Source organism: Orbicella faveolata, unplaced genomic scaffold, assembly GCF_042242905.1.
Source record: "Orbicella faveolata isolate gen_17 unplaced genomic scaffold, um_ofav_v1 contig_13, whole genome shotgun sequence".
NCBI classification, from domain to species: Eukaryota; Metazoa; Cnidaria; class Anthozoa; order Scleractinia; family Merulinidae; genus Orbicella; species Orbicella faveolata.
The window spans coordinates 18,523,439-18,536,541 of NW_028301540.1; the positions used below are offsets into that span (position 1 = coordinate 18,523,439).

Sequence of the window (13,103 nt, forward strand, 5' to 3'; positions counted from 1 at the left end):
TCCAGATGCCATTTGCTGTTTGTGTTAAAGATGGCTCTGATTATGTTAAGATATATAGTGTACATTTTAACATTTTTAACAACCATTTCTATTTTATACAACTAATTTATTCATTCGCTACCACCAGCAGGTGCAAAATCGGTGCGAAAGATTGCTGTATTATTCTACTGAAAGAAGTACTTACCATCCTTCCTTTGCTCTTTGGCAAAGTAGGAAGTTATCCATGAACCGGGTGCGGGTTTTTGTTTTCGATTCTCTGCCATAAGTTTTTAATGCTTTAAAATACTCTCCTCCCGTTGCACGACACAACTGTAAATGACACAGTAAAACCCAGATAAATTACTTTCTGACTGTGAGCAGTGCTTGATGTGAAATTGACATGGCTTTATCTGATTTGAAGTCTCGCTGACTCGATTTGAAGTCTTGTTGAAGCGATGAATACTTCCACTTTCTTTATCGAAGATCGAAGAAAGATCAGAATGTTTGTGTTTAAAATAATGGATGTAAATATGCAGGCTAAACAAGCGCTTTTAACCCTTTTGAATAATGTTTGGGGACTTTCCTTTCGGGCTTAAAAGTTCTTTCTGTTTTCTTTTTTTTCTTTTTTCTTTTCTCCTTGTTGTTAGTAAAAATAACACATTTTCTGACGGCAAGGAGACGGTCAAATTCCCAGAGGAGGCGGTTTGTTGAGCTGGCTGCTGGCCCATTTTGAGAAGGCTGGCTGAGTGCTTGCCTTAAAGGTTGAAACATAACCAAGTATCAGTGTTGAAAATGGTACATGTAAATATATATATATTGCTGTTGCCTAAAATGGCTCTGTATTGCAGTTTTCATTGGATGTTTAGGGAAATATGAATTTTATTGAGTGGCTGTCCATGAACAAATATGGGGCCAAAGGCCTCATTGCGCTAGGGGGTTCTGGGGGCATGCCTCCCTCCAATACAGGATTAGTTGTGTTTTAATGCCTGTTTCTAAATGCCATGCTCTCAGGCCTCTGTTTTCCACATCACTTCTAAGGGAAAATAGTTTTAATTTTTCCTTTCCTTGTGCAACTAGAGTTGAATAGGGTTTAGTTTTTTCATTTGAATTATTTCAAAATTTCCTGCTTTGACAGTTCCAAGGACAGTTTCTAATGTAATAAAATACCACTTTTTGATTCTGTTTGTGAACCGAATGTGAGAGAGTCTGGTGCTCTAAACTGGTAATTTAGCACATGTATAGCTACATTTAGATCTTTTTCTTGTCTAGATCTCTTAGCTTATCATTGTTCTTACAGGGTTTTTAGCTTGTTATGTTACTCAGTGCTGTTACACTTTTACATACCTCGTACTAACCGAGTTCAAGGTCTGTACTGTTAGTTATGGACTGAGTTTTTTCTCCTTCGATTTATGGCCCAAGTGTGAAGCTCACAGGCCATAGATCAAAAGGGAAAAATGAGGATCTGTATCTAACAGTATGGACCCAGAAGACAAGGTTAGTAAGATATTTTGTTATATCTTTACTGTGTGTCTGACTGGTTCTGGAATGATTTTTATTCAAGCAGACGCACATCAAAAGCAAAACGAGTCAATTTGAAATCGTTGTTAAGTTGTTAACACATTTCAATATGCAATTTAAAGTGAAAGAAAGTTTTTAAATTTTACTTGAAATGAAAGTTGAGATCACTTGGCGATGAATCACGAAACATCTCAACAACAAAAACAGCTTCAAATTTTAGCAGGCTGTCCAGTGAGTATGGCCCACTAAATTGACTAATCACAACTCCATGGTAACTGAAAGATAATAATGAAGTGTACTACTGTCTTTTGTCACTTCTTGCTGTATTGTTTTGGTTAGTAAAACTGCAAATAGAATATTTGTTTCATTTACTTACTACCACATTAAACCATGATTGCATACATACATACATACATACATACATGTGCCAAAAAAAAAATTTAGCTGAAAGGAAACACCCCTCTACTAATTGGGGACCCTTAATGTAATTAAGGACCTACTAACTATATGAATTACAAAGAATGGAGTGAAGGATAAAGCATGGTATGTTGCATGTGTTAATGGTTTTTATCAGATTTTGATTGCAGTCAAGTATCAGTACACCAGTAATTACAAGCCAATGGCCAGTAGACTACAGTATAATCAAACATTTTTACAATTCTCACTGTCCCATTTGGTCCACAGAGTGGTGCATGAAATGACCTCCAATGCAAACCATGATACCTTACTAGACACAAGAAAAATGCTTGCATTGAAGGTGAGGAAAAAGAACTCTTACGTTTGTAATTCTGGTTAAGAGCCTAGCTAGAGTCCATTTCTTTTGAGAAAATTCATTGTTTGATCTCAAGCTATTGCAGTAAAAAGCCACTGTTTTCACTGCTACGCAACCTTCTTTACAATAGACTTCCTTCAGTCAAACAGCAGTTACCTTAAAGAGAATACTGGTCTAGAGAAATGATTCCACAATCAGGGCAAAAATGTCGGGAACGGCAGGCTTATTGTACTTTGCAAAATGGTACTTTGCAAAACGAAATGAAACGAAATCTGTACTTTGCGAAATGAAAATCTGTACTTCGCAAAATGAAAATCTGTACTTTCAATCTTACTAAAGAATTTGCTAAGAGTATTTTGATTTCAAAGGTCTCATAGCAGTGAAAACAGGGGTAAAGACCAAGTTGTAAAACTGCGAATAACTAGTAGTTTTATGCTGCATTCTATGAATGCTTCTTTTACACATGCATGTACAAAAAGAAGTGTTTCCTGTGTTTTATCTGTAATTTGAATTCAGTTACTTCAACAATGCCAATAAGTTATCTTTTTCTCTTTAAGGCCTTCAGTCATACAGCAAAGTATGATGAAGCCATTTCAGATTACTTCAGGAAACAGTACAGTCATGGAGTATCACACATTCCTCTTCGTTATGGTATGAATCCTCATCAAAAACCAGCCCAGCTTTTCACAACAGAACCCAAGCTTCCAGTCAATGTCCTGAATGGATCCCCAGGGTTTATCAACCTCTGTGATGCTTTTAATTCGTGGCAACTTGTCAGGGTTAGTTTGCAAGTAACATAATTTACAAATAGAAGACAACTTATTTTTATTGAGTTATTTTTTTGTAAAAAAAACCTCTTAGTCGGCATGTTGAGTATGTTATGGACAGGTCAATGGATGAGTGAGTGAGTGAGTGAGAGATGTATTTCACACCAATCAGATTGGATCTACTATAAACAGCCAATCAAATTTCTTGATGTAAAGGTAAATGGTATGTGAGAAGATTTGATCCCAATAGAGTTCAGAATGGCCATATTTATTCTTCTATAAAAGAGGAGGAAGTATTCAGATATAGGGGTTTACTTGGACATTTTCTGTGGGTTAGGCTGAGGATTTTAGATATGAATGAGATGAGCCTTGAGGTTTGAAACAGTTCGTGAGTCAGTAGTATGCAAATGGAATGAGATATTTTCATTTTTGGTTATAAAGGTAACTTGATACTTTTGTTTTTCACAAGGAGTAAATTCAATTAGAGGTCACGAATTGTAGCTTCTAGTTCTTAGGACATGTTTTAGAGAAGGCGAGACTATTTAGATTTGAAACAATGCTAATGTTTACAATAGTAAGTGCAGGTAATGATTGTTTTGTTCTTGATGCATGCAAATATAACAAGATATTTTTATTTTTTAGTTACAAAGGGTAATTTGACACTCTTGTTTTTCACAAGGGAGTAAATTCAATTAGAGCTGACAAGTTATCGGCTATTGTTTCCAGGATATTAAACAAAAAAGAAGCTTTCATTTCTGGACGGTTTTTACATCTCTGCAGTAGCAGTTTAATAGTTTTATTTGATGACATTCATTTCAGTCTGATATTTTTATAGGTAAAAAGTATGAAAACTGCTCAAATGTTCTTTGAAGACTGCGTGGTATCAAGTTAAAGTGCAATTTAAGTAAATCAGACTTTCAATGTGTCAGAGAGGTTTTTTTCTCTTTCTTTCTATTTTCGTCGGTGAAGTAGTGTTGTTTTGTGTAAAAAGAGTAAACTTTTGACTCGTAGGAAATGCGTAAAGGTCTCCTAATTAACTGGAGTATTTTTGAGCAAAAATTCCTCTGGGGGGTTGGAAGGGCTATGTGATTGGTGAGTGAGGGAGTTATGCATGTGCGCATGTCACACCAATCACAGTGTGGGTTGTGTCAAAGAACGAATCAAATTGCTTGTTACAAAGTAAGATGGTATCTACATTAATCTGGAGACGTGCCAGGTTACTGTAGTTTGTTCAGTCAAACATTTTATGGCTTACTATTTAGCTATCCTATCATGACCGATGTAACATCGCATATACATCATAAATTCCCAGTTTCTTTCTTGCTGTACATCACAACCAAAAACACTTGTCAAATTAACCAAATCATTACTGTAAACAGCTACATGAATGCACCTATCTCCGACACTTCACAAAAAGAAATAACTCTTGCACGCCTTGCATGCTCATGTTTGTGTTATAGTGATAACGATAATGTGTGGTTGCAAAAAATCCTTTCAGTACCGACTTAAAGTATTTGCCCGTTTGCCGTGGTTTTGCCTTGGCCAATCCAAAAAAAAGGATTCTATCAATAATTCAATAAATATATTTGGTCAAATCTGATTACTATGAGTTTGTTAGCAGACAAGTACACTGTAATTTGCGCACACATTAGCGGTTTAGTAGATGACAGCCCCCTAAACCATCCCAACAATGCACTCTGCACCAAAAAGCACTCTGCTAATAAATTACATGCTGAATAAATAATAATGTGGAATGCATACATGTCAAAGTGTAGTTCTCACTGGTACAAATTCACAGGCTGCCATTTATTTGTTTGTTTGGGAAACAGTTCATGGTCAAGTGATATCTATGAAGAAGGTAGAGAAGCCAGCAACGTGCTTGTAACACAATTGTGCAGCAATCAGAAGTTGTGTAAGCTTAAATCTGACAGTTTTTTTTCTTCTATAGAATTGCGTAGCACATTGAGCTTAGTTCATGCCCTTACACATTGTTTAGTAACTGATCTGAGTTGAAATTCCACCTTTTTCCGACACATAAAGTAACACTATACTATGAGCATAAACAGTTTCTGAAAGCTTGTGTAGCTTACTAAAAGTGTAAGGGAAAATCTTATCAGCTTAACGAGCTGTGCAATGTCAAATTCCAATTTGTTAAAACAATGGACTCTTTAGAAAGAAAATGCCCCTTAGCTCTGTTTCCCACAGAATGACAACAACATAGCTGAAGACTATACTGTTGTTGACAAATTCCTTTGTCACCCTTTCTCTGCTAAACACATCACCTGCACCATGAAGTCTTAGTGGCATGACACGTGGATGCTGCTGCCTACAACTCACATCAAGTCTCTCCCTATCAAGCTGACCCAGTCTCTAATGGTTAAGAAAAATTACATTTATGTAAGCCACCAAGGACTTTAATGAGAGGAAAACTGTCGATGCTAATAAAAAGAGCATTAATATTCAAACCTCCCGTCAAGTTTTCCTCTTATTTTTCTTATAAAAATGCTGTGGAATGGGAACTTTTTGACTTCAATTTTCACTGGCATAAGTATTTTGTAAAAGAAATTAATATAGAAGTGGCCTTACTAAATTTAACTTAAAAGGTATCTGACAAATGATATCATAATTGTCAAAGCACTTCAGGCTTTTTCACATTCTGCCCTTCCCACTCTTGTGCATCCTTGAAGAGACATGTGAATGCATTTTAATTTTAATTTTAGTTTTAAGGGGGGAAAGGGAGTGTTGACAAGAATTTATGTTTTGTGGCAAATTATTATCACGATAATATTATTTTAATTATGTGTGTGTGTTTCAACTAAACATGACAAAGATATTGTGGGGTTTTACTGTATTTGACATTGATGAGTACAGGGAACACAGGCTAAAACTATTCCGGAACACACGAAAAGAATCTGGAATGAACTAATAAGTATACAATAAGCCAATCACAGATCGCTAACTCATTAAGGTTACTTCAAACCTTTGTGGGCTATATTGGTTGATTTTTTTTGGTCAAGAAAATTAATGTCCATGAAGCACAAGTTTGCATACTGTGAATGCTAGGGGTTCTGTTATTTCATTGACTTGTGGCTTTCAAGTTGACACATCTCTGTGAGGGTGTGATATGTTTATAAATCTTTAGAAGGCGAAAACTCCTTCTTGTTTTTCGAGAGAATCCCTTCTCTTTAAATGAATTAATAGGGTATGCATATTTGACGGTTTTCCATGAAATTTGGTCAGAACATTCACTGATAGATATGGAACAAAAGCATGTCGGTGAATTCCTTTATTTTAAATATTTTCCTCGTGGCGGCCTTTAACGTAACAGGTTATGTGAATTTTTTGATAGTCGAACTTGACAGATCTGTAAAAAGATAACCAATAGAAATAAAAGAAAATGCTCACACGTTTTTGGAGATTGAGGCTTTATGATTAACACTGCACAGTTATTTTGCATGAACGATTGCATTTGATACCCGATTAATTTGCTGGAACGTCAATCGGTCATTTTGGAGTTGACGGCCTCTGCCGCTTTTGGAAAGCAAAATCCAAAACAAAACATAATTTTATCGAATTCTACATTTTATAACCTTTCTGTTGATATATAGTTTGTGGGGGTTTTGTTGAAAACAGCGCGTATACGAATTTTTTTCTGGAAGACTCCTGCGAAGGTTTGAAGTAACCTTAAGTTGACTTCACGGTACTGAATAAGTATTTACCAACCAATCAGGATGTAGGATGAAGACAGGTCACTAAAATTGGAACTCAATGAGTAGAAGTACAACTTCTTTAGTACAAAATAAAACCGATCAGTATGATTGTGAACTTAAAAAGTCTGTCGACAGCAAATCAAAAGCTAACATTCAGAATGAAGCGTTTGTGTTCCCCTTTACTTACCAAAATACGGCAAAGAAGGTATTAGTTGTCAAACCGTTTCCCGTAATAAAAGCCCATTGATAAATTGTAGCGCAAAAAGTTGTCCTGAATATTAATTCCTAAAATGTCGCATATGTCAAGAAATTAAATAGTACAGCATTTAAGTTGTATTGATGGCAGCATTTTCGGCGAAAATTGTGCTGTCCGTTGATGTATTTTTAACTTAGTATAAATGCGGCCTTGATTGCTGTGTGTTGTCAACAACCTCCCGGGACAACCTACAATCCGGCAAAAACCAATATCTGTATGGAAACCCATCATTTCTAGCTTAGTTTAACCTCGCATTTAAGTCAAAATTTACAACCAGTAAATAAATTACGGTATGAGGTAGCAATTGAGTTAATGTTAAATATTTGTTTTGATGATTTATTTGATAGGAGTTACGCCAATCCCTTAACTTGCCAGCTGCAGCATCCTTTAAACATGTGAGTCCTGCTGGGGCAGCTGTAGGTGTTCCACTTACTGTGGAAGAGGCCAAACTTTGTATGGTGGAGGATATGATTGATAGTTTGACACCGTTGGCCACAGCTTATGCCAGAGCCAGAGGAGCAGATAGGATGTCATCATTTGGTGACTGGGTGGCACTTTCTGACATCTGTGACCTTCCTACAGCAAAAATTATTTCAAGAGAGGTGAGGTTTGGCATTCAATCCTACTACATGCACAATATCCTTTATGATTTTCCAAAATCACACGTTTAATAGAGTCATCTTTGAATATTGCATTTGAATTAAACAAGTTTTACTTTACAATGATGCCATATTCTCAAACTCATTAATAATCCATCAAGTTTAAACAACCGTGACAGTATTTGTATATCTGGTCTTAATTAGCATAGATTTTTAGGGTTTTAATTCTCTGTTTTCTCCTTAGTTTTAGTTTCAATTGAGAAGATATATCAAGCACTCGAGACAATGTTTGACTACATTTCCAAACACGGCGAAGTTCGTGAAAAATACTCTGCTATGCGTCATATTTTCAACTCTCCTCTCAGTGTTTGGAAATGTGGTCAAACACTGTCTTTCGTTTTTGATATATTACTTGAAACACAATAAGAAGTAATAATTTGTTAGACTTCAAGAGTATACACGTATGACAGGTATCTTTTTTTGCTTGATGGCAGTGTGGCAGCTATTGTGTACAAGATCAGTAACACAATACATTTATTTTACTCTCTTTGCTAGCTAAATTTATTCACAATTTGGCAAGAGAGATAATTAAGCCCCAGATTCATATTGTTTTGGTATCTACTTTAATTTTAGCTAATCCAATAATTATTGTTTCGACGATACTAAATCTTATGAATTACTATTTTAGCTATGAAACAAAATACTTGAGTCTGAATTCTACATTACAACTCAACAAAAACTGAGATTGACATGACCGATAGAATATTAAGTAATGAAGGCAAAAATATAAGCATGCATTCGAACAGAATAGTTCACAATTGAGTCTTTTGTTCTGACGTCCCAATGGACGGCATTAGAGTTAAAGAATGTTCATGGGAACTTCGTCCCCCTCAAACCGGACTGTGTTCTGTTCCTTCTGTACTTCTCTTAATTCCAGTGGACACAACTTTGTGATTGGCCGAACGTAATCCTTCTGTCTGTCCTAACACGCACAACTCTGATCTTCCCATCAGGACCAGGAAATACCTCTTGAATTCAACCCAGAGGCCAATGCTCTCATAGGTTTGGCTTCTTCAGGAGGTTTTTTTTTAAAGAGAACAAACGTCTCTGCTTCTTCTCTGCAGTCAGATAATGAGAACTCTTTCTCCCACAGAATGACTACTTTGTAATGGCCCTCGATCCATCGTCTTGACTTTTCAACATTTGACACAGCTAAGATCTCCTCCTGGTTCAACTGATTGTTGTCTGAACTTCTAACTCCAAGAGAGTCCAACTCCCACATTTCTCTTGATAATTTGCTCATCAAGATGTGACTTGTATGACGTCTGGATTCAAAAGGTTCTGGCGTATATAATCCTTTTAGCTGAAAGAAAAAGGGCTGGTAAACGTCCAACACAGGTCCACCCCAGTGGTGTTTTCCTCACTACTGGTGCTCTGATTGGCCCCTAACACGCTGTTAAAGCTAGTGTATGTTCAAGTTGGTCTGATCCAATCAGAGTGTCATTCGTTTTCCTTCCAGGGGCTTTAGAAAATGGAATGTTCTTAAGGTGATCCCATTTGACCTTGTGTTGATTCCAGTCTGGGATAGACAAGCCTTGACACATTTCATTGAGTGTCCATGCTCATGCCAGTGTCAAGGCTCTTCATCGTCAGTGATACTTTCTCGCTTTTTAGAGGAATTATCAGTCTCAAGGCCAAGGGCTGTTGCGATGTCATCTCGGACATATTCTTTAAGTTGAATCTGACCCATGGTTGACTAGGACGCTTTGACCTTCTGAGCCCATAAGCCAAACGGGAACTGTCTGCAATACAACTTCCCCTGCAAACTCAGGGTCACCAAAAGTGCTTCGTGTTTCTGCTGCAGTGTTCATATATTCAGGTGGATTAGGTCAACGTCTAGAGGGCAGATAGAAGGGATGGGTGCCTCTACAATTGTTGATACCACAGCAATTGTTTTCTGGACAATTCTTCCTTTGATGGCCTGATATTAAACAATGACAACAAAGTTCATTCTTTCTCACAATTTCCTATCTATTCGCAATGGATGTTTCACCCCAGTTTTTGCATGAGGTTACTTGGTGAGGTCCATGGTAGACAACACACTTGGGTGCAGGCTCTCTAGTAACATTGTGAACTGCTCCTTTCTCAGGCTTGTGTTTCTTTGACTCTATATTATCATTTTTTTCTTTTTGGTTGTTCTCTCCTTCACTTCTTTGACGTCCATACAATAAACAACTTGCTTCTGCAACCATTTTGAAAATATGGACAGTGCATCTCTTCTGGCCTTCCTGTGCAACCACTCTTGGTATGCAATAAGGAGAAACTCTGGTAACTTTTCTTGGACAGCAATGTAGAGTGTAGATATTCCTGCTACCTCTTAATGCTGGTCGCTATCCTCAAGCTTAACGATAACGTGAGTTAAACGATCCACAAAAATATCCAACTCATTTAAAGGGGCTAGGTCACACTGTTTTAGGTAATTTTGTTTGATTTTGTTAATAATTATGAGCTCTAAACGTCAAATTGGCAGAGCAAGAGTCTTTCATTTGCAAAATCACGGCCACATAACAACGGAGAATGATTTTCCAGCTGTGTAAATGACATTTTGATATAAACTGATATAAATTTGTAAAAAGGGGGGCTGACGTTTTTCAAATTTACCCGAATACAACCCATTTTAATCCTCTCCAGTTTTGTCCATCCATGTCCCTTCTTGGCTTTCCTGTGTTTTGTTTGAGATCTTCTATAGTTTTGAGCCGTTTTTTTGATATTTTATTTAATTCTATGACCATTTGATTAGTGCTGAAATTGCCTAAAATTGCATGACCTAGCCCTTTAAGTAAGTCTCCTTGACAGGCGACGCATGCAAAATGGCTTCAATGTTATGTTGCAAAAGTCGCTTTTCACCTCTGTGTTTCTGGTCAAGTTTCTCCTGGGCAGTTTGGTACTGTCTAGATGTGTAGCCTAGCCACTCAACAACTCGTAATGGCTTGCCAGATGGAGAATTTTTTAAGCATGAAAAGCATGGTAAAGTTCCTTTGACGTCCTATGTTTCAGCTTATGATTTCTGTACTGGACTGTATCTCTTCTTGTGTGCTTCCTTCTGGGATTTCTCCCTGAAGTTTTGAAGGGACAAATTGTCCCTTTGGTCGTTTTTAACTTGGAAAATTTTCTAAGTTGTAGTGGTGGGATGATTTCACTCCTTCACTCCTTCACTCCTTCACTCCTTCACTCCTTCATTGGGTCACTTCCTGTTAGACATTTGGAATCCTGGAGGGGAACTCCAATATCAGAAGGTTAGGATGCTCGTTGGAAAATTTGAATTTAACTCCTAAAGAAGACTAATGCGGGTGCTGTTTGAGCTTCATTAGACACCAAGTGGGAACCCCACTGAACTGGGTTTAACTTTGTTGAGCGGACGAGACGCAGTGCTGTCCGTGTGGTACTATGACTCTGTGTTGATAATGTTTCTTTGTTATTGTTATTGTTATTGTTATTGTTATTGTCACTGCTATTGCTATTGCTATTGCGATTGTTATTGTTATTGTTATTGCTATTGTTATTGTTAGAGCAGTTTTCATTTGAGTGTCGAAAGTAATTAGACAATTACTTTGGTTTTGGTTTTGGTTTTACTACGGTTGGAGATTGGCTGAGTAGTCTAATTGGTAAGAAATTGGTTTGGTTTTCGTTTTATGACACTCAATTTAAAACTGCTCTATTGTTATTGCCATTGCTATTGCTATTGTTATTGTTATTGCTATTGCTATTGCTATTCCTATTGCTATAGCTATTGCTATTGCTATTGTTGTTATTGCTATTGCTATTGTTATTACTATTGCTATTGCTATTGCTATTGTTGTTATTGCTATTGCTATTGTTATTGCTATTGCTATTGCTATTGCTATTGTTGTTATTGCTATTGCTATTGCTATTGCTATTGTTATTGCTATTGCACTGCTACTGCTATTGTTGTTATTGCTATTGCTATTGCTACTGCTATTGCTATTGCTATTGTTGTTATTGCTATTGTTATTGTTATTGTTATTGTTAAGATCTCTCAAAAGGTGACAAAGAATGAAAAAAATAGGAATGAAAATTAGAATCCAATTATACTGGCTTTTCTGATCGGACAAGAAGCCATATACTTGTAATTGTCTTGGACAAGGATCACCAATAACTTAATGAATGTTTTCAGTGGTATAACATCTCCTTGTGTGTTCTCTTAATGTCGCGTTTTGCCAGTAGACTTAAACGTTAACTTAAACTTAACCTACGGATTAAAACCTCAAGTCAGTGGCATCATAATTTTCACTGTTTACAGACGATCCATTTTCCAAGTTGAGTGGCTCATAGCCACTTTGATTTTATAAGGGACAATTTTTAATTACAGTGGAGGACTGTTTGTGCATCTTACTGTTGAATAAGCATATGTTTGTTGAGTAATTGATCTAAAAAATTAGGGCTTAAAAAGAAACTATGGGAAAGAAACATGTCTTTTGAAAAGGTATGACATGTCCATTACAACATCATATAACAGCCTTTTGCACCTTCAAAGGTTTCCTTTGCTTCCTAAATAAATGTAATCATGCAAAGTATTGACCACCATCCACACTTTTCATATTATTTTCTTCAGTTTAGCTAGTAAAAATAATGTTGGTGAAATTATTGTCTACCGTAACACTCTATCTTTCCCAAAATGCAGATAGCGCTGAACATTGCTTAAAAACAACGGTAAAGAAGGGCAGCATTAATTGTAAAGCCTGTAAAAATTTGCCTCCCCATTACAAAGCTGATATGCAGGTACTACATGCTGCTTTTTATTTGACAGTCCTTTCAACTGACCAAAGTGGTGGTTCCAAAAGAGAATACTGAATTTAACATGAATGGTTTCATTTTCTTTTCCCAGTACCAAGTCTTTTTTATACAAGCCCAGTTATTTTCAGGACCGAATATTTTTTGCATACAAAATAATTGATTTGCAATCTCTTTTAGGTTTCAGATGGTATCATTGCTCCAGGTTTTGATCCAAGTGCACTAGAGGTTTTGAAAAAGAAAAAAGGAGGGAAATACTGTATTCTTGAGGTATAGTTCATCTATTATAAAGTGAAAAACCATCAGCTTGTTAACTTAACGTGGCTGGCAAAAGTCTCCAGCACCTTCCAGCAGTTAACATTACGAAAATGGCCGAGCAACCAGGGTTAAACATATCAAAACAATTCTCTGGTTGAAAATTTAGGTTTAAAGGAGCTTTTGGCTGCCGACCTACAGCCTTTGACGAATGATCAAAAAGACGTGAATGAACGAATATTTCCAGAAAAAGTGTGAAAAAATAAAAGAATAAAAATGCATAATTAATGTGGTGATAACAAACAGGAATTTGGATAAGGAAAAGAGACTTATTTAAAAGAATAGCATACTGTCTTGGTAGTGGTCTAGAATTATTGTTCGCTTCATTAAATTTGGCAGTGTGCCGTGACTCGAGAGTTTTTTTGCACATAATAA

General features: G+C 36.5%; 1 protein-coding gene across 1 annotated transcript in view; it reads left to right on the top strand.

Moving 5' to 3' along the window:
• The window catches only part of LOC110059633 (bifunctional purine biosynthesis protein ATIC-like), a 199,426-nt gene that overhangs the window by 68,594 nt on the left and 117,729 nt on the right, over positions 1–13,103 (top strand). The window contains exons 7-10 of the mRNA XM_089284933.1: positions 2,182–2,254; positions 2,827–3,048; positions 7,350–7,604; positions 12,594–12,683. Coding sequence (XP_089141059.1) covers positions 2,182–2,254; positions 2,827–3,048; positions 7,350–7,604; positions 12,594–12,683 — 640 coding nt within the window. The remainder of the gene's footprint in view (positions 1–2,181; positions 2,255–2,826; positions 3,049–7,349; positions 7,605–12,593; positions 12,684–13,103) is intronic.